Below are 24876 nucleotides of genomic sequence, written 5' to 3'. Positions count from 1 at the left end.
CTGCAAAGTTTTCTTGGTGGTGTCCTGTCTGACCTATGCCCTCTCCACACCTCTCTGTCCACTCTCTGCTGTGCTCTTCCAGGCGTTCATGTCCATGTTCCAGATCCTCACCCAGGAGGGCTGGATCGATGTCATGGACCAGACTCTGGTGGCTGTAGGTCAAGTGTGGGCTCCAGTCGTGGCCATTTACTTCATCCTCTACCATCTGTTTGCCACCCTGGTGAGGGGACCTTAATGCTACAAAGTCAAATTAATTAGTCTATCAAGTGTGTTGTTTTGTTCTGTGGACTAGCTAGCATTTATCTTTTAATTTCGAGTTTTATTCACAAAACATGTTAAAATGCTGATATTACCACATATTATTGTAATGAGCCCCATGTTCAGTGCTACATGCTTTATAGCTGAGGCATTACCTACGGGACAATAACGTAAACAGATTAGGTACAGAAACACAGATTAGAAACAGAAGTAAGTGGAATAATAAAAATGTCCATGCAAATAAACTTAAATCTGTATAAATATATTTCAATCTAGTATAAATATAAATTTAACACCAACCAGGGCCATGGCCTTCCATATGTCATTGTGGGAGATCTAATCCCAGTTGATCAGATGATGCAAATGTAATTTGTTGGCATTTGAGTGTTTAGATCTCTGATCTGAGAATCAGCTTTTATGACTCACGCCTATTTACAGACCAGGTTTGAAGTGACGACCATTGCCATAGCAATGAACAATATTCAATGAAAAAATAAATAAATAATACAATCTATGAATAAGTCCTTGAAACTGAAATGAATAGTACAAGAGCTCATTTCTTGTCCTTTCTTTATGTATGTGTTTAGATTCTTCTGAGCTTGTTTGTGGCTGTCATCTTGGACAATTTGGAATTGGATGAAGATTTAAAAAAGCTCAAACAGGTAACATAAGACCTCTTCTTCCTTATACTAAATTCCCCTGTTGCAAAGTAAAAGGCTAAAGGGGACAGTTCTATTGTTTTGTGAGAAACGTTTTAGTCATTGCTCTGAGGTGATTTCAATGTGCAAATGCTTTCTGTTAGGGGAGGTAGACAGATCCATGCCATATACATACATCCGAATGAGAATTACAGACAGTTAGGTTATGTTGTCCTTTCAAGTAATTTATTTAGCACATGAAATAGGTGTTGCTTCTGTTCTAAAAATGCACTATAATTTTCATTTTACAAATGTGCCACTAAAAACCCTTCTTCACAGCACCTCTTTATGTGGAAAGATGTGAATATTTAAACCGAGTTGACAGACTTATATCTTATAGACAGTCCAAACTGCAGTGGTTGGCAGCTGGCCTGTCTCTGCTCGCTTAAAAAGGTTATTTCCAACCCACAGCTGAGTGATTATGCGCAGTGACTATAAAATTGTCTATTTTACAGGTGCTTCAATCATAAATACAAACTAAAAATAGAGGATAGATGGTGATCACCCTCTCAGAAGTGAATACTTCCTCTCCACAAACATTTGGCAACCAATTATTTGGCCAGTGTTCTCCCAGAGACACACATATGGCCCGAGAGACAGTGTATATGATGGATCATTTTGGCCCACGGTTTGATGAATGTCTTCACTGAGGGGGTAATGTTTGTTATTCATCATTAAAGTGACTTATAGCCACAGGCTGGTTTTTAAAATTGTGTCAGTTTTGTCACTTGAAAGCTTATCATTTGAAATAATAATTATCTAATGATATTCTTTTATCATACATTTGTGATCAATCTATTTCCTGTACAAAACAAAAGTATTTAGTACAATTTCACTCTTAGTCAAACAGACAGTTGCAAAATGAAAAATAATTTAGAGCAATGTTTAAACAAAAAACAATACAGAAAGTTTGTCTGCCATGAATGACAAGATATGATACACTGCTTAGAGTAGCAATCCTTTAGATGTTACACTTCTACAGATGATTGTCTTGCAGTTTGGCATTTCTCCTAATTCTCCTAATTTCGCCAAATCAAAATATCCCCTTAAACAAGCTGATGCACTGTGGGAATAAAATATATTTCAGAACATAATGTGTCGACAACATCCTGTTTTCACCAGTCTTTTGAGTGTATTAGTGCAATGTCAGTGGGTGAATGTAGCAGAGGAAATACCTGTGTGTGTGACTCATACATAAACAAGTGCACAGGCTAAACAATGTCTTTACGCTTGTTCTGGGCTTATTCTGTTGCTACTAAAATAAACCGCTTTTATGTCTCCACTACTGTGCAAACAATACAGAATGTAGACAAATGAGTCTCTCACAGATGCCACAGGCCACCACAAAAGCATTATTCATTTTAACTGGAGATCTTTCAGTTCAAGGGTAAATGCTCTGTCTATTCACCTTATTCCAGAAGGTGCCCTGAGCACCACCATACTTTGCTATCCTCTTTCCGGTTGTATGATTTTACATTATTATTTATAGGCTGCAGATCTCAATAGCAAATAAGTTCTACACAGGCAAAATACCGTTTTCAGTCTACGCAGGGAATTTGTGCATTGACTTGTTGGTCACATGAACATTGAAAATGTCACTCAAATCAATCTACTTTTATAGCTTCAATCTATATTTTAGCTTCAAGATTTTCCCTCTTTCTCTCCTTAAGTGACCAGAGTTCCCGCTTGACCGGAAGGGCTAATGCAAAAAGAGGCATAAGTGAGCTGAGCATTATAAGGATAAACTCATCATCTTTGAAAGTGAATTGTGTACATTAACCACATATTAGAAAGACAAAAGAGGTAAAATTCCATTCTTTATCATTTTTTACTTCACTTAAACATAGAAGAGTGGTTTTCATTTGCCAAAATGAACTTGATTCATCACATTTTAGGATATACCTTGGCTAATCCCACTTTGTCCATTGAAATTCCATTATATTCAACTTTTGTCTCCAGTTTCCTCCATTCTGCAATTTAAAACATATTTGTTTAGAGTCTTTTAAAGGGTCTCTAAAGATCCTTTACTGACTCCTTGTGACTGGGGTTTGTGTGTTCATTGTCCACCGTGTCTTCTCATTTCTCTATTTTAGCTATGTCCTAATGTTCTGTCCGATAACATTTTTTTCCGTCATTAGCTAGTAATGATGGGTACATTGGCCCTTTGAGACACACTGTATATCTTCTTCAGAGAATCCAACACCAAAATCTCCTCGTGATGAGAGAGTGTCTGTTTATTGGATAGTATTGCTCCTATTATTGGTTCACCTTCGTTTACGGTGTCACAGATTGGTAGGCTGTGTGATGGGTAAGAGTGATGGCCCGTCTCAATTCTACAAATCATCTGCCCTCCCAATCCACTCTCTCTGCGCACAGCAATGTCTGCAGAACCGGCACAGGGGCCAGAGAGGAGGGAAACGTTTATCTTGTGCCCCTAGATATCAGCCAAAGAGAAAAAAAAGGTGTTTACCCCTCGGACCAGTGATAATGGAGCTGATGACGCTGATGTGTTTGTGTGTGCTGTGCAATCTTAGTGGAGACGTCACCATACATTTACACTGAGGTCCTGGTTTTCTGTTTAAGATAGATTCAGTGTATTTCTCACAAACATGGACACAGCTGTTATACCCAGTGATGTCAATAGATGACATTTTAGTGTTAAGATTATTGTGAGAAAAAACAACATGATTTAACGATTATTCACTATTATGGAGATAATGAACTGTAAAAATCTTTAATCTTCTTCCGTTCCCATTGTCTAACACTTTACTATTCCTCTAGTTTGTGACCAGCTTTATAAAATCAAAATTTATAAAGGATTTTTAAAAAATGTTGCTTCTAAAATTGTCATGATTATTATTTTCTAGTAATTATGATTATATTGTTACTTTAATAGTGTTTGAATTTCTTGGTAAATGTCAAAAGGTAAAATAGAGGCTGGAAAAGACAATACAACTTGCAATTGTGGTGAACAGTTTTGTGAAGACAGATATTCTATGCTTTTTGGAGGCTCACTGAGCGAAGTATGTAATGTATTGAATCAATTCTTCATTCAATTTCTTACCACAGCAAATCATCTGCCCTCCCTTGCAGTGATTTGTAAATTTTGAATTGGTGGGTGTGACTGAAACTCTTCATGATGCAAACCCCTCAATTTAGCCACGCATAGGTAGAGATGTCAAGATTATTATATAATCAGAAGTTTTCAGGTCCCATTATAATGTAATTGTGACTATTTTAGGGGTGAAAATTCAATCAGTGTACTCTAAAAAAGTACACGTAAATTGTGTGCTTTTTATGTGGCTGTGTTTAAATCACAACTTTACTTTTGCCTTCAGAAAGTTTGATTAGCTTGTCACATACTATTTGAACAGAAATGTATTAGAATGAAAGAAAATAAAGGATTTCACTTTTGCTGTCAAAGGTGTCAATTAGGGTTGTCATAATATTGAGTAACTATTATTGTAGGAAGGAATATCCCTATTTTATTATTCACAATTGTTTGCACTGTGACCAAACATCAGTGAAATCCTTCATTCACTTTTATTCACAAATCTAAAAGCTCACCATTGTTTGCAAGCTTTATAAAATCAAACTTTCTGAATGAAAAAGTAATTATATTGTCAAACAGACCATTTTTATTAACTACTTTGGACTATAGTTAAAACTGAAATGACCAATTATTGCTGCTTGCAATTATCAGGGTCAGTGTTGCCTGAATAATAACGATTATCGATTAAGCAAATAATCTTGACATCCTTAGTGTCAATAATTGTGAATAATCGTTACATCATGGTGTTTCTTCTCACAGTAATCGTAACGCTAAAATTCGTTACTGAAACCATGCGCGTTGAAATCGTGACCGATCAGTGAGGGAAAATGTCTTGGTAGATTGTTTTGGCCCAGCCCTCTTTGCAAAGGATGATTCACTGTGACATTTCCCAGACTACATCACTCCAGCCCTAACATGTTTTCATACGGAGGGGGGAGTGTGTGAGGGGACGTGCCACTGGTAAGGAGATCGCTGCCCTCAGTGTGACATGCGCGTCAGCTCCGGCACAAGGAGTGACAATCCGCGCACGACAGTAGATCTCCATCTGTCAAAGTGTCGGCCCCCAACGCCGTGAGTTGTTGTCTACGTCGAGAAGGAAGAGATGCAACTTGAGTGAAGTGTGGTGTGCAGATTTAGGATGAGCTCCTTTTTTTTGGCAGGAATCAGCTCTGGTTACTGTGGCAACTGAGACAGGGCGTGTATAGCGAGTACAAACTGTTGCCAATACAATGCATTGACCAGTGGCATCTCAAGTGTCGTGGGGCCCCAAGCAAAACATCACAAGTGGCAACGGAACCAGGATTGAAACCAGTCCATCGTCAGCAGCTAATAACAAATCATTTGTGGCTTTAACTAGTGCAGTTCCAGTGCTGTGCGAAGCTCCGAACCCTGACTTTAAATTATTGTCCTGTAGGTGGCGAAAAATCTGTTTAACTACAACTCTTTCAAGGATTTTGGAGACAAAGGGATGATGGGAAATATGTCTATAGTTTGCCAACAGTTTTTTTTTTAATAGTGGTTTAATGACAGCATATTTGAAGGACTGTGTGACATAACAACTTTCTAATGAAGTATTTATTATATTAAGAATCTGAAGCCTCATTCACACATAGCTCCTAGTAATTTGCCATGTGCAGATTGCCAGTGCACAGCTCTGATCCCCATTCACTCTGTTCGCACTTAACCTGACATTTGTCTCTCTGCATTCTATCACTAAAGCAATGTGCTGCATCATTTGAATGGAAGGGAAATGTAATTTGACTGCATAGTGTAATCTACCAAGGAAATTGTCAGATCAAAAATAAAGGGAATTCAATACATGCTGCTGCTCTGGCTAAATTAAATTCCCATATAAGGCTGCAGTTGGTGTGAATTGGTCTTAAAATCAGGGAGGAGAATTTCTTTGAGGAGTCTGCTTGGAATTGGGTCTAGGATACAAGACGTTTCAGAGGGCATAAAGGCTGAAGTTATCTCTGCTTTATCCACAGCAGTCAACCTTTCTAGTATTAATGAGTTTCTATGGGACACTAGGTTTACAGCTTGGGCTTGCTCATTGTTAATAGTGGGAGTCATTTCATTTAGTTTTGCTCTAATTGTTTTGATTTTGTTGTTAACAAATAGAAGAAAATTGTCAGAGCTGAGAGTAGCTGGAATTGAGGACTCTTCTGCGTTGTGACAGTTTGTTAGTCTGGCTACAGTGCTGAAAATAAATCTAGTATTAGTTTTGTTAACTTATGTTTCATCTGAATAGTATCTGGTTTGGGCCTTTACTTAGAGCAGCAGGCAGATTTGCATGCACAAAGGTCTCTCTAATGCAACCCTATGTTTATGTGAATACAGTTCTTCCTTGTACCATGGGGATGCTCGGTTTGTCCTAATGACCTTCTGTTTTAACAGCGCTGCAACATCAAGAGCATTTCTTGTGCTTGTCCAGAGTGTGCTTGGGACTGTGGGTCGGTTTATTTACATTCTGAGTGAAACCAGTGCTATCTAATCGAGCACTGAAAGCATTACTAAGGCAGTTGTTACTTTGTGTGGATAGTGAAACGACAACAGTCACTTTTTATCAATCCAACTCTGAATTTGAAGTCAGAAAACTCTGTTGAAAACTCTGAATAGAGACCAGGAGGTCGGTGGATATGAATAAAACTCCTTTTTGGTTGTCCATTCAAAAAGTCCATTCAAAAATGGACAAGAGCAGAAAGGAGAAGACACAAATTGAGTTTTTGGAGTGACTGATTTATTCAGCTTTTTTTCGAGTCTTTTGGTACTTAACTGTGTGCAGAGTTGTTATTGAGTGAACTTGTGCAATTGTGTGTATTTTGGGTCAGATATAGCATCAGATTATAGAAGTTCAAGCACTACACCGCACTCACAACACAACCTTAGTCGACCAGGAATGTCTTTGGTCGACTACAGCGCTACAAACAATGATAAGCCATTAAACTTAAGCAAGTTAAGTAGTTCACTGTTGTATGGTCAAAGTACCAACTATTGTAGAATGTTGATGTTTCTTCTCACAATAATTGTAACACTAAAATATTGTGACATCCTTATAGAGAATATTTTATCAAGTTGTAAAAATGTGCTAAATACACTTATAAATGTGTCGTCGAGGTATCACACAATGAGTGAAGTGCGTAAATGTCACCTTTTTATAGAGTGTCAAGATTTCTTTATTTTAGCTTTTTTCTACTACTTCTAGTGCAGTGAAGCTTTATCTATTTTCTTTCATTCCAAGCAGCACCCAATGATTTTGTGAAGGAGATTCAAGTTTGAGTAATTGAAGGCTGATTGATTATATTAGGGCCTCCCTCCACCAAGGATTCTATTATTTATGAATAAAACCAAAAGCCTGTCCCCCATTTATGTGATTTAATGGAGCGAAGACTTATTTTGGGATTTAGTGGAGGGGAAGAAAAGAGCAGAAGAGCAAGAAGAAAGGACATATTCCTCAGAGACTTCAGAGACAATGACCTCTTATCTTTGGAATGACGCTTCAATGTGCCTTTGGAGGACAATTTTACTCCTTACACTATTTAGCCCAATTCATTACACTTTATTTAAAGCTGTAGGTGAATAAAATGAAAAAACAAAACATGTGAATACAATTTGAAACTTCTTCTGTAGTTTGCTTACAAAAATCTAACCATCATTATGTTTTCATATGAAAATTAGGCCTTTTATCTGTAGAAATGGCCAAAATTGACATAGTTTGAACATATAAATCTTAAAAATGGAAAGAGTCGTGTAAACAATTCTTGCTTCATTTTGTCAAGTAGATCGTACTGGAAATGAGATCATCTTTAATACATCTTGGAATTAGATATCAACAATTCCTTCTGTAAAATTTCTCACAATCTTGTTAAGTATACGATTTTAAAGTGTTGTACTTTGTAGGGGTGATTTTTTCCATATAAACCTATGGATGCAAGTTGAAATATAATTCAATATTCAGGTGCATATTGGACACTTGAGAAAAAAAGATAATATTAGTAATGATACATTGATAAATAAGTTTGACTGCAGTGTCTCACCTTAAATTAAAGTGGCTATGATAAATACAACTACCGTAAACATTTTTCAGGAGGTAATTAGATTAGTTAAGTATCACATTTACTGTGGTGATTAATTGTCTTACTGAAAATTAATCACAATTAAAAAGATGATTTTAAAACCACAGTTGTTTTGCTTGTTGGTGGTAGCTATTAATGGTCTCTGGCCTTTGAGGCTTTACAGCAGCTCTGAAACAGTCACGCCTCATTACTCACCTAATGAGAAGAGAGGGTGACCCTGAACACTTGCAGACCTTTTTTCTCCTAATGTTTCCACACAGCTGCCCTTCGGCCCGCACTGTATGTAATCACACTGGCACTCAGAATATATGGACCGCAATGTACAGTACGGTCAAGCTATCAGGATTCTTTGTGTTTTGGGATGGATTATGATCATTGCTGTAATCAATCACTGGATCTACCGTCCAGTGTATCAGATCAGATCAGTGGGGAAGGATAGTGGTACAGTTCAGAGTTCCTGGATGTTAACATACAATTGCACATACATTTTCAGCCATACACTTATGTTGCGACTGGCGAGTCCTCTGTCTGTGCTCTTCATCTGTTTCCTCTGATGTGCTTTATCGGAACACACGTCTGCCGTGGTGGCTCTTAAACGGCGCAATTGAAATAACTGGCGGTACACCTCCTCTCACAAGCTCTCAAATGCTGCGTGTGGGCAGTGGTTTGAAGGCAGCTGTTCATCACTTCCCATTGTACCATTAGTGCTCCTCACTGTTACTCATACATTGGATGTTTGTATGCCTCTGAGGCATTTCATTAGGCTCTCCAGAGCTGGCAGCAGCAGCAGCAGCAGCAGCAGCAGCAGCAGCAGCAGCAGCACACTGGGAGAAGTGTCTTAGAAATGGCAATACCAGTACATACATACAGTTCAGCCTTTTCCTTACTTTTTTGCCATATTATATACATTACAACTTTTGACAACCCGTTTGATAAATCACTCAAAGTATAAATGGATCAGTCTAACATACAATGATTAAGTTGTTGATGAGATAATGATACAAGAACATTTGATGGTGACATTTGATATGTTCAGTTCTGCAGGTTTGTTATTACATGACCCTTCATTAATAAATGTAAAACCATTTTAGCCAAGCAAATTCATCTTCCACTCCATCTCCCATCGGACGTCTGTCAATAACTGTCTCTAGTGTGACACCAATAGTTTTCTTTTGTCAGGTAGAAGCCATGAAAATCCAGGACATAGACCTCTCCAGCTCAGCCGAGCCTGAAATTGGCCTGAATGGAGAGGAAGCAGTGGCAGGTCACCTGAATAGGTCTCAAGTCAAAACACATTAGTCTCGGGTGCACTGGTACACCTACATAAACTGAATCTCAACTGGGTCAGGCCAGGCAGCCGTTTTGATTTATCAGCCTTTTACTGTCACAAAGGCAGTGCTTTTCCACAAACACAAAGCTTCCTCTTTGCTCTGTTAACATTACTGTATCGTTCACATAAGGTTTAAAATAGATTCTGTTACTCTGCCCCTGCTCTCTTCCTTGCCCATGCATGCCTATTGACCTGATGTATTGACCAAGCTAAACGTTCCTTGGTTTCAGATAATATAATAATATATATAATATATCAGATAATAGTAACATAATGGAACCTTACAAGAGTGCCTGACAAGAGTTTGCATTTTTCATTTTGATATAAAAAAACAACTTTATGCCGTACATTAAGTGCATCAATTTTGTAGATTCAAGCAATTTCTACTCATTTTCATACTACTGACTGCGGTTGTCACTCCATTGGTTGGACGTATCAAATAAATATGGGAGTATATTGATGCAATAGCCCAGAAAGAACACATGATTAGAAGTTGGACAAGAGAAGTGCACATGCTGACAGAGAGAAATAGTGTACTGTGAAAGTAAGGGTGTCGAGCCTTGGCTAAACTAAAGATCTTGCTGAGTTGGCCCAAATTGATCAGGACCTTTGGGACTGGCTGGGCCAATATTAATTCTGCAGACTGTGAGAATGTGCGACTTCTGTTTGTGTGTTTACTGGAGCACTTGTAAGTATGTTTGTGCTGTTCAAGATTACGCCAGCACTTTTTTCTCGTTATTACGATATTTAACAGTGTGTTTATTTTTCATTATTTCAACGTTATTGCTACAGTCAATGTTGCTTGTATGTATTTTTGCATCTGAGTCCAAACCCTTTACTTTTTTCTTGCATTTAGATACTTCACAAAGCCCAGACGACCAAACAGAGTTATATTCTTTACTTCCACATTATGCCACTCACTCTCACACACAGGGCAAAATAGACATCCACATATTTTTGTCTGCAAGGAACAGAAATTGTCGAGACCAAATTCCTTTTGGCACTTTTGTCAGCTCCCTCTCTCCTTCTCTCCCCTTTACACTGTTACCCCGAGAAAACGCCAGCCTGCTCCTGGTTGTTCTTTCAAATGGAAATACCAATAGCCGAATGACACGGACGGCAGGGACGTTTGCATTAGCCGACGGACAGACAGACAGACAGACAGCGTGACTGACGTGGAAACATTCACCACGGCCAAGTCGATGTGTTTCGCGGCGGTTGCCTGCTCTGAATGATAAGCTGCCACTCACTTTTGCTTCAAAATGCACTCCGCTTCCCCGTGCCTAATCTGCGATGCATCAGGGGTTATCTCCAGACCACCAGACAGAGCAAAGCCCCTGCATGGGAATTTCAATCAACCTCCCTCCTATGTAATTAAAAATATATAATTGGTTTCATCTTCCACATTGATATGGTTGTGCACATGATTTTTGCTTTATCCTGTGGCTGCTTTTTATTGATCCATTACCAAGTCCAAAGTAATGTGTCTGTTGTTTTTTTTTTCTTTTCTTTTGTTGCTTTCTTCATTCTTTTCCAAAAGTAAGTGGGAATCATGCTCATTGTGCTTAAATGTGTGTGTAGTAGGTAAGTGTGTTGGTGCCATCATCAGGCATAAACATGAAACTGCAATTTAACATCCTCAATAAATCCCTATTTTGCCTCTGTTTTCCATGTGATCTTTCTTCCCTATTCCTCAACGCATTAATTGGTTTCCCTGCTTTCTAAAAAGGCATTTGTCTTACTTTAGCGTGCCGTTCTTAACGCTGGACCTGTTTTCCAGCTCAAGCAAAGTGAAGCCAATGCTGACACCAAGGAAAAGCTGCCTCTCCGGCTGAGAATCTTTGAGAAGTTCCCTAACAGGCCACAGATGGTGAAAATCTCCAAGCTCCCGTCTGATTTCACAGTGCCCAGGATCAGGTGCTGACACGCTCCATTACTGTAGTTTCATGCAGTAATTAGAAACTTTGATTACTTCTATATGCAGCACCAATTCAAAAAGTTTGGTTTAGAATGAGTAAAATGTGCAGGCCTCCACAATATTCAAAAATATGGTGCTATTCACCCATAATACTTCAAACTTCTTACTAAAATGTCCTCTGAAACTATATTTTAAATGGTTTACAGTCATTACGTCATCATTTCATATTGTTCATATTGCTATATTTACTATGCAAGGTATAACAACATTATTATTTTGCACATTTTACCCTTCTGTCTACATTCTGGATAGTTTTGAAATATTTCGTTTTAATGTTCTGACCACTCAAACAATTGAGCTGGGAATGTTTTTTACTCATATAAACCTAAAAATTGCACCAAACCCAACGAACACATGCAAAAGTGTGCAGAAGGTATCTAGGAACGTCAATACATTAAGAATTAAATTAAGTCAAACTAAAACATCATTACTTCTGTGTGTTAACTCCAGGGAGAGTTTCATGAAGCAGTTCATTGATCGGCAGCAGCAGGACACCAGCTGTTTGTTTCGGCGTCTTCCCTCAGCTTCTTCCTCCTCCTGTGACCACTCCAAACGCTCCGCCATCGAGGACAACAAGTATATTGACCAAAAAGTAATTAAAGGCACCCCCATTCACACAGGAACAACGATAACCTAGTCAACAGCGTATTTAACTGTCAGATCAATAAATAAGCCAAACTGACAATACAGCTAACGTGAGGATTTGGTGTGTTGGTTAATGTTATTATTCTTTCAGCTTCGCAGGTCTATATTTAGTATCAGGGCACGGAACCTCCTGGAAAAAGAAACTACTATCAATAAAATTTTACGGTAAGATTTCATAGCACGCCTGTGACCTAGAGCGTGAATTCCTTAACGCTTTTGCTAAAGAGTAGAGCGAGAGAGAGCGAGAGAGAGCGAGAGAGAGGTGTGGCAATTTCACAATCGTAAATTTAGTTCCCAGTTTTAGAATTGACTGAAATGAGTTGGTGATCAGATCTTACAATATTTAAGACTCATGTATGATTGATTTTTTTACTTTGAACTTTTTTATTGATTGAAATCAATTTAAATGTATTCTTCAAATGTGTGTGCTAAGCTTCAGATCCGGAGACACACAAAGCCACTTGTGACTCATTCAGCGTGACAATGATGTAAATGGATAATTTACTGTTCGGCATGGCAGAGCTGGTTCGATGTGTAGAGTAGCTTATCGGCACCTTGTCCAATTTGGCTGAACCGGGCCCCCTCCCTCTCCTGCACCTCTCTGTCTGTCAGTGTAGACGGTCCATCAGCAGTCGGAGCACGTTCTGTCTGGACGCCTATCTTCTCCTCACGCACAATGAATGAGACTTATGCTCACGCGGGCATGAGCAAACACACTCATGCATACATCGCCTTGAGATGAGCTGTTTATTATTATGATCTGTAAAAGCTGGGGCCTACGGGGTTATTAGCCGTTGATGGCTCTGCATTTATCCCAAACGGGCCCACTGCACTCATATGCACTTTGCTTAATGGAATGATTGGAGACTATTAAAATTACACTGTAGATGATTCCTTTTATTGGTCTAGACTTGTGCCTGGCTGCTAAACAGGCTGTTGGACAGGAGCCAGTGCTTGATTATGAGTGAAACAAAAGTGTTGTTTTTGTTTTCCAGAGCATGTACTAGACAGCGGATGCTAAGTGGATCTTTTGAAGGCCAGCCAGCCAAAGAACGCTCCATTCTCAGTGTCCAACATCATATTCGCCAAGAGAGGAGGTAGGAAATCAGACGTTTAAGTCAATGCTGTTGATGTATAAACGAATAAATGACCTAAATTATAGTTGTAGTGATGGTAGTTTTGATGTGCAGAAACGTCCACACGAGTATGCTTTACAGTCTCTGCAGTACATTCCTTTTACGTGATGATTTTGCTTCTTTATAGGGTTGTTTATGTGTAATAATTAAAACATCATTTGTAGGTCCCTTCGACATGGCTCGACTAGTCAGAGGATCAGCAGGGGAAAGTCACTGGAAACACTCACTCAGGATGTACGTGCACCTAAATACTTGAATACTTCCATTCAGTTATAATTTGTGTATAAAAATATGGTAATTCTTGTCTCATAAGCATTCCAGCACTGTTCGCTACCGCAACGCTCAAAGGGAGGACAGCGAGATCAAGATGATTCAAGAAAAGAAAGAACAAGCAGAGATGAAAAGGTCTACTTGCATATTCTTTCAATACCAAATTCCAACTGTCGCGGACAGACCTATATTGCGGTCTTTGTACCCAAAAATCACTTGTATTTTTTTTGTGTTGGAACAGAAAAGTGCAGGAGGAAGAGTTGAGGGAAAACCATCCGTACTTTGACAAGCCCTTGTTTATCGTCGGCCGCGAGCATCGCTTTAGAAACTTCTGCAGTGTGATAGTTCGGGCACGTTTCAATGCGTAAGTCTTTTTCTCATGCTTTACAAAGTTTAATATGGAGTTACATGCACAAGAATAAGACTTTATGTTAGTTAATTACAACATACTAATGAGTCATTCAATGTATGTATCTCTATTTCTGAGTAGATCCAAAACAGATCCAATAACTGGAGCTGTAAAGAACACCAAATACCACCAACTCTAGTAAGCCTGACAAATAATGTGTTTATTTCTGTGACATTAAACATTCAAATCTGTGTGCTTTTCGTCTCCGTACCTTGAATAACAATTGTGGTTTGAAATGAAACTGTGAAATGATGAACTGTGAAAAATACATTGCTAATTTATGTTATTCTGTGTTAAATGCCAAGCTTTCATATCTGTCGATTTTCTGTCTAAATGATTTTTCTCTGTTTTATGTCTTCATGCAGTGATCTCCTGGGCCTGGTTACCTATCTGGACTGGGTAATGATTGTGGTTACCATCTGCTCTTGCATCTCAATGATGTTTGAATCACCTTTCACCAGGGTTATGCGGGTCCCCACTCTGCAGGTAAAAACGGAACGATTGATGATTGCGAGTGATCAAATGAGCGTCTGTGCAAATTAACAGATGTCAAAATGGTGTGATGTCTTTTCAGATAGCGGAGTATGTGTTTGTCATATTCATGAGCATAGAACTGAACCTAAAAATCATGGCGGACGGGCTGTTCTTTACCCCCACAGCAGTCATCAGAGATTTTGGAGGGGTCATGGATATTTTTATATATCTTGTAAGTAATTCAAGCACACACATTGGCCTTAACTCCCATTAGAATAGGCCTAATGCTAATTTGGTTTAGCTTTTAAATGTGATATTATTCACAGCAAAAAGCCTACCATTCTGTTACACTGACCTCTTGTGGTTAATTCAAGTATTTTTTGTCTCAATGACAGACAATTTATTTTATGAAATTAAGTCTGCATCTCAGTGTCCTAAATCTATATTTTTTTTGTGAAAGTTGTATCAGATTTTAATGATTACAAGTGATTATAAGTCATTAAAAGTATTATTTTTGTGTCAGTCCTAAACAAAGACAACTGTGCCAGGGCATGACTAATCTCAATTTTATGTGTACAACGGCAGCACCTTCAAAAGAGAACATCCAAAACAATAAAAAGCCTTTGTAAATGTATACTAATACAGTAACAAAATCAAACTCGTTTTAACAATGAGCCTATGGAGGAAATTCATCTAGAATGTGGCTGTTTGTGGCACGTGTTCTTGTCTCCTTGAAATCTTCTCTTGTCCGTGTGAAGGTGAGCCTGATCTTTTTATGCTGGATGCCCACGGACGTCCCCCCAGAATCTGGGGCTCAGCTGCTAATGATGCTGCGCTGTCTGCGTCCGCTGCGAATCTTTAAGCTGGTGCCACAGATGAGGAAGGTGGTGCGGGAGGTCCTAAAAGGGTTCAAGGAGATTTTCCTGGTTAGTACAGCACCCACCCGTGTTGGGAGAATACTTTGAAAATACCTGCACTAAAATGTATTTTGTAAGCTATTAAAATACATGGTTATATCAGCGTACTATACTATACTTAAAATACTAAATGCACTAAATGATAGAGTAAAAATCGTAACATCGGATTAAAACAGCTTCATATTTGTCTCATAGTTTGTTCTATGTTTATTTCTCACAATTTAGGAAAAATGCACTCACCACAGGAGTCACTAATATCGCACAGTTTGAACACCCAATTGAATGTTGAAATTCATTCTCCTGATTTTACAAAAGTAACTGTATTCTAAATGCCACCAAAGAGTAAAAGAGTGAAAGAGTAACGGTAACTGTAGCAAAATAGTAATAGGGATATTTTAGTATTTAATGTATTAGACAGCAACTGTGAAAGGAAGTACATTTTCTAAGTATGTTATCTTATCCAAACGTATATAAAGCATACCACCAGCTATAAACACAAGCAGTTACATAGAAACAATATTTAGCATTTTGGGGTTTTCTGTGTCGGTCTCTTTGTGTTTTCACCTGTGTGTAATTTTAAGTCTGTTCTCTAATCTCTCAGACATGGATTATGAGCCGTTAAATTCTTCCCACAGGTTTCCATTCTGCTCCTCACACTAATGCTGGTGTTTGCAAGCTTCGGAGTTCAGCTGTTTGCCGGAAAGCTCGCCAAGTGTAATGACCCATCCATTCTGCAACGGGTATGAAAAAGCAGTAATCAGTGTTTCAATGTATGATTATGCGCTGTTTAAAAAAGATAAATTGTGTTTGTAAACAGGTGGACTGCCAAGGCATCTTTCGAATCAATGTCAGTGTTTCAAAAAATCTAAATCTTAAACTAAAGGCTGGAGAGAAGAAACCTGGCTTCTGGGTACCAAGAGTCTGGTATGATAACTTCTTTTAATGTCTGTTTTATTCATGAACTTGTTAATATGATTTGATTTCAACTTTCGACAGGGCGAATCCTCGTAATTTTAATTTTGACAATGTTGGGAACGCTATGTTGGCCTTGTTTGAGGTCTTGTCACTGAAAGGCTGGGTGGAGGTCCGAGATGTCATCATTCACCGCGTTGGGCCGGTACGTCTTTATTCTTAGTTCAGTTCTTGCCGATCTCAGACTCTGATCAGACGCTGACTCCTATGTTTCTTTTGCAGATCCATGGAATTTACATCCATGTCTTTGTGTTTTTGGGCTGTATGATTGGACTTACTCTGTTTGTTGGTGTTGTGATTGCAAATTTTAATGAAAACAAGGTATGGCATATACAGTCAAATACAAAGAAAGTAGTGGTTCTGGTTCTGGTATAAATATTCTCTTACTTGTTTGTTTTCCAGGGCACTGCTCTGCTTACTGTTGACCAGAGAAGATGGGAAGATCTAAAAAGTAGACTGAAAATCGCCCAGCCTCTTCACTTGCCTCCTCGTCCAGGTTAAGTGTAATACCACGTAATGTAGCTGTCACCAATTGACTCAATGAACGATCAGTGTATATATATTTTAATTATTATTATTTATGTGACTTTAAGATTGGTAAAAAAGGGTTCTGATTAAAACACACTGTATTTACTGTTCCCATGAAGTTAAACAATCAAATCCCTCCAGTTCACATCAGGGTCATGGTGCCGATTTCTCAAAGGGAATGTGGGAAATAGTCTCTTAGTGCAATTCAGTGTGAGAACAAACAGGAAATCAATTGTATCCGCTATAGTAAGCAGTGGCGCTGACAAAAGCAGTATCAACCTGACTTTGATCCACATCCAAAAGGCTCGGCTTCTAGCTCTGCTCACTCACTACAGCTCATTACAGCCTTAGCACGTCCCACTCCTATTTTCTTGTTTCTCTTATAGAATAGAGCCTTCTCTTATTGAGTATAGCCTTCTCTTCTGCAAAGAATTCCAGGCAAAGGCTTTAATCTTGACCTTGACATAAAAAACATAATTCAGGGAGTTATTGTAGTACTGGTTCTGACGTGTGGTCCATGAATGCCCCCCGCTGGACTGTATCAGATATTACTCCTGACAACAGCACTTGTGCTGTTTTTGTTGAACTTCAAATCAATTTAATTTCTACTATCAAACTACCCTGCATTGTGTGGTAAATATATGTTTAATAAACCAAATTTATCTTCACAGAAACTGGTGGTTTTCGTGCCAAAATGTATGACATTACTCAGCATCCCTTCTTTAAACGGGGCATTGCCGTTCTCGTGCTGGCACAGTCGGTTTTGCTCTCAGTTAAGGTGCATACCAATGCTTTTGTTGTTGTTTTTTGTTGTCCATTATGCTAAAATGTGTGAGCAAAGTCTATTGAACCGTGCACTTTATTTTCCAGTGGGACGTGGGTGATGATCAAGTCACATTTCCACTCGCCACCATATCTGTGGTGTTCACCTTCATATTTGTACTTGAGGTAAGACTCTGCTGTTGACCCACACTCTTCAGTATTTGACTTTGAATGATGGGGCTCAGTTCAAAAGTCTCTCTCGTGTTGTTACCAAGGTGACCATGAAGCTAATAGCCATGTCTCCTGCGGGATACTGGCAGAGCAGGAGGAACCGCTATGATTTGCTAGTCACATCACTCGGCGTCATATGGATCATCCTACACTTTGCATTGCTGGTTAGATATTCAAAAACGGGTGAATAAATTGTCAAGTTAGTAAAAATAAGCACACTTAAATATGGATTTTCTCCATAGAATGCGTACACCTACATGATGGGCACATGTGTGATCGTCTTCAGATTTTTTACCATATGTGGAAAGCATGTAAGTTTATTGAAATTCAGTCATTTGAATGACCGTTGAAACGTATTATAATATGTTTCCTTGTGCCAAAGGTGACACTGAAGATGCTGCTGTTGACGGTAGTGGTCAGCATGTACAAAAGCTTCTTCATCATTGTGGGAATGTTCCTCCTACTCCTCTGCTATGCATTTGCTGGAGTTGTTCTCTTTGGCACGGTCAAATATGGAGAAAACATTAACCGGTAAAAACACATTCTGTTTTTCCACGCCTTGTTCAAACTGACTGCAAAAGATATATTTTCTACTTCTTTCCTATTTACAGGCATGCCAACTTCTCCACTGCCGGCAAGGCAATTACTGTCCTGTTTCGTATTGTGACAGGAGAAGACTGGAATAAAATCATGCATGACTGCATGGTGAGACCGGCTGCTGTCACAGATATAGAAATACACATGTTCATGACAGATGTTTTTTTCTGCTGATTTCCAAATCCATGCTCACTGATAAAAGTGATAAGCATAGCATAGCATGTCATGGCATATCTATGTCTTTCCAACGGATAAAATCCTGGCATTTCCGTCCACAGGTACAGGCCCCATTTTGTACACCTGACAAACACCGGTACTGGGAGACTGACTGTGGGAACTACGCTGGAGCGCTCATTTACTTCTGTTCCTTCTATGTCATTATAGCCTACATCATGCTCAACCTGCTCGTGGGTGAGTGGTTGTCAGCTGTTTATATTTACATCACAGCACTACAATCTCACTCAGACACACATTTGTATACTCCGGTTTGTCGTTGCTTTATTTACATTTGGATGCTAAATCTAACCTTCATAACTGCATACAAAGAGTTTGACATCAATGTGTACAAACCTCAGATAACTTCATTTTACTGTGGAAAAGATTCACATTCCTGGAGTCACTAAAAATGAACAAGTAACTAAATGCAATATACAGGTAAATAAATAGAAATGGATTCTACAGCAATACAGCTCAAAACACAAATGTCTGGGAAATTAATTCACAGATTTTGGCAAATTATTTGAACGCATATTGAGTTGCTTTGAGAGTTAATAGTCAGAACATTTATGGTACCATACAATAAACTACAATATAATATACTTTATCATCCCCTTGTATTGGACACGAGCTGTGGCGTTAAAAACAACACAATACAAATCATACAACTACAATCACAGCAAAACTCAATTCAAGGCACATAGTTTTGAGATCACATATTAGTTGAACAATCAATTTGTTTTGTAGGTCTTCATAAGTCCTTGGATGATTTCTCATGAAAAAATGTCAATTAAATATTATATAACGGAAATAATTTTGAATACACTGTTTCCTTCTTCCGATGGCGTGGGATGGCATTTCATATCATATTGTTCTCATTCAGTTAATACTGTGTCTGTGTTTATTTTTATTTCCTTATCCAATTAGTTGATATGATTTTAATTTCCTGCAGCTATCATTGTGGAGAACTTTTCCCTGTTCTACTCCACGGAGGAGGACCAGCTGCTGAGCTATAATGACCTGAGGCACTTCCAAATCATCTGGAACATGGTGGATGACAAACGGGAGGTGAGAAATTAGCAACAGAAAAAGATAAGGACACAGCAGTGAGGGGCTGATGGCCGCCTTATAGCTATGAGGCACAGTATAATACAGAAATGCAGAGGAAAAGATAATGAGAACAGCTGAATGAAATGAAGCAATGGCAATGAACAATAGGAGTAAAAGTAATTACACCAGTGGGAGATGAAATTAAAAAGTAGACTCTCCTTATTTATTAATGGTGTCATCTCAAAGTTAGTTTCTTTTTTACTTTTGAATCTGATCTTGGCTAATTGTAACATAATAGAACAACTTCTTTAACAAGAGCCAATATACACCCATTATGCCTTCTCTCTCTGACAACTACAGAAAAACTTTTATGTTATAGTTTAATTTTGCCACCTTTCTTTCATGGGTGACCATTCCTATTCCTCTTCCACTTTTATTGCCTTGGTCCTCTTTTATCGTATGCTTATTTTCTTTTAGCATGTGTCCCAACTTGATTGGACTCAAATTGGACCTTAAGATATACTAAAATCAAGTATAGGAACGTCAAATCCTGCTTTCTTTGGAAAAACACCATTCACATTTGCATTGTGTGATTGGTGGCGGTCGGAGTGGTCTTTTGTACAAAATGGCAGCAATTACATTTGCCTGACCTCTGTATGGTTTTCCTGGTTGTTCCAGGGCGTGATCCCGACATCCAGGGTGAAGTTTCTGCTGCGGCTGCTGAGGGGCCGGCTGGAGGTGGACCTGGACAAAGACAAGCTGCTGTTCAAACACATGTGCTACGAGATGGAGCGGCTGCACAACGGAGGAGATGTGACCTTTCATGATGTGCTGAGGTAAACACGGAGAACTGTAGTGACCAGACATCTGCTGCCCGTGAACCCCGAACAGTGTTGAATCAGCCAAGTGTCCATTTTTGAAACATGAAATTGTGCGCATCTACCACTGTTGTGTGTTTTACCTCCATGCAGCATGCTGTCCTACCGCTCTGTGGACATTAGAAAGTCTCTCCAGCTGGAGGAGCTGTTGGCCAGAGAACAGCTGGAGTACACCATTGAAGAAGAGGTTGCCAAGCAGACAATACGCATGTGGCTCAAGAAATGCCTCAAACGTATCCGTGCGGTGAGTCTCCCAGCAGAAATTACACAAAGATACAAACATGTAAGACCACAATGACCACCAAGGGACCATGCATTGTATATGTGTGTACTACAGAAGCAGCAGCAGTCTTGCAGCATCATACACAGTCTGAGAGAGAGCCAGCAGCAGGAGCTCAGCCGCTTCCTCAACCCGCCCAGCATCGAGACCACCGTGCCAAGCGAAGACCACAATGCTAACAATACAGACAACCCCTCACAGCCTGAGGTGAGCCTCCGTCACACACACACAGCCTACACACCGACACAGTCTCAGCTTGATCTGCCGCTCGAGCATCATATAAGTTGCAGGTGTGCACTTCTGCTGTAACAAAGGAGGTCTTGTCTTTGTGTAGATGAGTGGCCTCCAGCAGCTCCTGAGCCCCACGCTGTCAGACCGAGGAGGCTACAGGCAGGACTCCTCCGACCTGGGGAAGCCTCAGAGGAAGATGGGACAGTGGCGTCTGCCCGCAGGTCTGTCTGCCTCTTGATGCTCCATCTCACAAATAACAAAATAACTATTTATAAGCATATGAAAAAGAAGGGGAAAGTGGAAAAATATTATTTTAAATAAACACAACACTGTGGTAAAGAGTTTGGGAAAATATCTGGTGACAGGTATATTCACCACAGTGAGTTTATGTCCTTGTCTTCCAATTGGGAATCTAATTGTTTTATTAATATTTTATGGTTATGTGTATGTTTATATTGAGCCTATCATTCTGGGACGTTTGCTTAGCACTCTTTTATCCAGGATTGTAATGATCCTGTTGACAGAAATACAAGTGTGCTCTGTTTGTGCTTGTGATCTGGCAGGCCGAACCAGTGTGAAGTCCATAGTGTGTAAAATGAACCCAGTGAAGGATGAGGCGTCTTCAGGGTCAGAGGTGAAGAAGTGGTGGACCCGTCAGCTCACAGTGGAGAGTGACGAGAGCGGGGACGATCTCATCGACATTTAGACATCACTCCAGAGCGTCAGACTTCAGGACACTCAAATGTGGGACCATACAACTGACTTAAAAACTGAAAAATACTACGCAGTATTTATTTTTTCTATGCAGGGTTTTGAAGATAGGAAAAGACAGTGTACAAATTCAAATGCTGCTGATATTTTGTCTGTTCTCTGTTAAAAGTCTTTATTCTTTGTGTTGTTTTGAAGTTCTAGTTCGTGTCTTCTCTGTTTCATGTTCTCTGTTTGTTTGAATGCTAGAATTTACATATCTGAAGCCACTTTATACTTTGATTATAGGAGAGCACCATTTATTTTCATGACTGGGAATGTAAGCCAAATCTTACTATATAATGTGGGTATTTAGAATGATATTTTGTAAATTATTACAAATGTTCATATTTATTAAGCATTGAATTATTAAAGAAAATAAAGATACAGAAGACATTTATAATATACATGTTGTCAGTATCTCTTTTTCTAACGTCTTTTAACTTGTAAGTTGATTCGTTCAAAGCTTGATTTTCCACTGTTGAAGTAAGGAAACCAGGTATTTTAATTTCATTTATTTATTTTTTAATACCTCTCTCTTGTTCTCAAATGTTCTACTTTCAACTTGTGTTATCTTGTTTTAGGTTTTTCTTTTCTTTGGCATTTGTATAGTGCCATAGTGCCTGAAGTGTTTCTATGTTACAGCCATGTGCAGTGATGATGGACCTGTCAAAAGAGACGTTTCCAGCCACAATCCAGGACAGCGTGAGTGTGAGTGAAATGTGCCTGATACTATGTGGATGCCCCTAACCTCTACCTCCAAACTGCCGCCTGCACACAGGTTTGCATTACCTCTCCACTTTGCATAGATATTGCTTTCTAGTTAATTTGTCAAACAATCTGACCAGGGTTAGATTTGAGTTAATTGACTCATTCACTCGGCGTTTATACAAGCCTTGCTGCAGCCTGGAGTACTTTGCTGTTAACAAGGGCCCTTGTTAGTGACAGAATTAGCCCATTAGAGGAGACAGGGTCTTCATTTGTCCATGCAAAAGCTCCACGGTTGATAGAGTGTGTATTTGTGGGGTTTTTTGGCCCTGGATAATGAATGTGAATGTAGAAAGCGCAGAAACGGTGGGACGCCTACTTGCTCTATAGAAATCATGACTTACTCACACATTCCAGCTCCTAGATGACTGAGTACCCCCCTCGACATATGGTCATGTAGGGAAACAGTGTGACATCAGCTTTCTTGCTAATCAACTGTCTTTAATTTCTCTTTCTTGTCCACAACCAGTACCTCTTAAAGCTCCACTTAGCTCATCAAAGGGCTTTTTTCCCATTTTTTTTTTCATTTTCGCCCTGCGTGGTAGAACACTTTTTTGTCTTTTAATTGCCTCTGCATCACATCTCTCCTTGCTCTTACGGGCCCTGTTGTTTTTTCCATCCCTGGCACTATTGTAATTTGCCTGTCGCTCCCTCGTGCATGTCCAGCGCTTATTTAGGAGCCTAATTGAAGCACTTTGGTAATTGAGGAGGAAGTTCTAAAGAGCAGAGGGAGTGGAGAAGAGTGTCTGTTGAGTTGAGATTACCTGTAATTAAAGTACATGATGGCTTTGATGGCTGCGGCCCTCTCCCGCCGAGATCTCTCCTTCAAACCCTGATGGCGACCGTGGCTTCACATGGATAGATAAAGGCTCTTCTGGTGCCACTTAAGGTTCAAGATATATACGTAGACTGACAATGAATGTACTGTTTATGTGGGAGAGGGCCATTAAAAGTAAAATAGAGACATACAGCACATCTTTATTGTAGTTGTTCCAAAACGCTAAGAAGACCTGAGGTAACTTTGGACATACCTATGGATTTAGTTTTAGTACAATTTATATTTTATCAGATTTTAAGTATAACTGTAAAGAAAACTCAAATTATTAATAGAATAGGTTTTGTGATTTGTATTTTTGTTGTACGTTGTATGGTTCTCTATATGAAGGTGAAGGTTAAGGTAAACTTAATTGTCCCAGTGGTGAAATTTCTCCTCCCATTTGACCAATTCTTCACTGCCTCTGGGGCAACCTGTCCGGAACAGTGGGTGACCATAGTTTAGCGCCTAAAGACTTAAATCTGGGGTAACTGATTTTCAAATTGCGAAAGCAGGAAGTAGGTATTTAGTTCTCACAAACCCTTTGCATTCACATGTATTCATTTTCAGGCAAGTGCACAGTTTTAGAACCGCTTTTTCAGATAGCAACGTTAAGCTTGGACAGACCACCCAAGTGCAGCCAATCAGAGTGCTGCTTTCAACTCTTATTTCCTGGTTTATAATAAATAAAATACTGTATTACTAGTATATATCAGTGTTAGTATATACTATACACAACATTCTCTCATTTACTAAAAAAAACTTGTGGTACTTCCACTTTAAACATCACTGAGAAATATACACTACATAACTGCTTAATGTTTCATCAGTTTTCCACTCTATATTTATATATCGAAGCGTCATAAGGCGCTGGTACAGCTGGCAGCCCGGTGTAAACGCTCTCTCTTCTTTCTCACACGTATGAAATTTCCCCATGTGGGACAATAAAGGAATATCTTACATATTTGAGGGAACTGATAGCTAAGAGCCAGAAAACGTGTTTTCTTTTAAATCACCTAAATTAGATGCCTGAGAAATCTCACTGCCTACTTAGTTTATATAGAAGTTGTTTTTACATTTATATTATTTTATATATTTTTCATTTTTAACTGAATGTGAATATACTTAATTGAAAATATTTCTTGCATTCATCGCACCTCTGCTCTGAAACTACTTGTTTCAGTCGTTCACCCCAGGTTCAGCCCTGATCCTGTCCCTGTGTTTTTAAACAGACGGCTAATACAATAAAAAAATAAAAAAAGTAGCAAATAATTGTATCAGCAGGAGGTAAAAGCAATTAACGACTGGCATAATGTGTTGATTAACATCCATTCTGGGCTCAATAATAAAGAAACAAGTCATTTTCCACTCACCCTGTCGGCTTACATCCACCACTTACAACACTCTGACCTGCATCTGACCACTGCTGCGATTAATTTAGCCGCAAATTGTTTTACAAATTTGCCATTAGTGTAATTGTTTTGTTTATTAAGTTGTCAAATGTTTGAGAACTCAATTCAAAAAATTAGGGATCAGGTACAATGGCATATAGGTACAAT

The 24876-nt window shown here is 39.0% G+C and overlaps 1 protein-coding gene across 5 annotated transcripts in view; it reads left to right on the top strand.

Annotated features, from left to right (window-relative positions):
* The window catches only part of nalcn (sodium leak channel, non-selective), a 41777-nt gene extending 19637 nt beyond the window's left edge, over positions 1–22140 (top strand). For 4 of the 5 annotated variants that reach the window (XM_072444873.1, XM_072444871.1, XM_072444869.1 and 1 more), the window contains 31 exons: positions 83–220; positions 846–920; positions 11195–11331; positions 11843–11984; positions 12129–12202; positions 13033–13134; positions 13338–13407; positions 13487–13578; positions 13685–13807; positions 13934–13990; positions 14218–14338; positions 14427–14558; positions 15085–15252; positions 15879–15983; positions 16061–16167; positions 16240–16360; positions 16438–16536; positions 16618–16711; positions 17415–17521; positions 17614–17691; positions 17781–17900; positions 17979–18047; positions 18119–18267; positions 18348–18441; positions 18612–18744; positions 19502–19617; positions 20278–20435; positions 20571–20721; positions 20815–20964; positions 21092–21209; positions 21552–22140. In XM_072444873.1, the coding sequence (XP_072300974.1) occupies positions 83–220; positions 846–920; positions 11195–11331; positions 11843–11984; positions 12129–12202; positions 13033–13134; positions 13338–13407; positions 13487–13578; positions 13685–13807; positions 13934–13990; positions 14218–14338; positions 14427–14558; positions 15085–15252; positions 15879–15983; positions 16061–16167; positions 16240–16360; positions 16438–16536; positions 16618–16711; positions 17415–17521; positions 17614–17691; positions 17781–17900; positions 17979–18047; positions 18119–18267; positions 18348–18441; positions 18612–18744; positions 19502–19617; positions 20278–20435; positions 20571–20721; positions 20815–20964; positions 21092–21209; positions 21552–21694 (3543 nt within the window). In that variant the 3' untranslated portion in view covers positions 21695–22140. The remainder of the gene's footprint in view (positions 1–82; positions 221–845; positions 921–11194; positions 11332–11842; positions 11985–12128; positions 12203–13032; positions 13135–13337; positions 13408–13486; positions 13579–13684; positions 13808–13933; positions 13991–14217; positions 14339–14426; positions 14559–15084; positions 15253–15878; positions 15984–16060; positions 16168–16239; positions 16361–16437; positions 16537–16617; positions 16712–17414; positions 17522–17613; positions 17692–17780; positions 17901–17978; positions 18048–18118; positions 18268–18347; positions 18442–18611; positions 18745–19501; positions 19618–20277; positions 20436–20570; positions 20722–20814; positions 20965–21091; positions 21210–21551) is intronic. The other variant, XM_072444870.1, reaches the window with a different exon arrangement.
* Positions 22141–24876: the final 2736 nt, after the last annotated feature.

Source organism: Eucyclogobius newberryi, unplaced genomic scaffold (genome assembly GCF_026437365.1).
Source record: "Eucyclogobius newberryi isolate DKJ021-1_F unplaced genomic scaffold, fEucNew1.0.hap1 SCAF_14, whole genome shotgun sequence".
NCBI classification, from domain to species: domain Eukaryota; kingdom Metazoa; phylum Chordata; class Actinopteri; order Gobiiformes; family Gobiidae; genus Eucyclogobius; species Eucyclogobius newberryi.
Note: the sequence above shows the minus strand (reverse complement) of the source record. Positions and strands in the feature narration are given on the sequence as shown.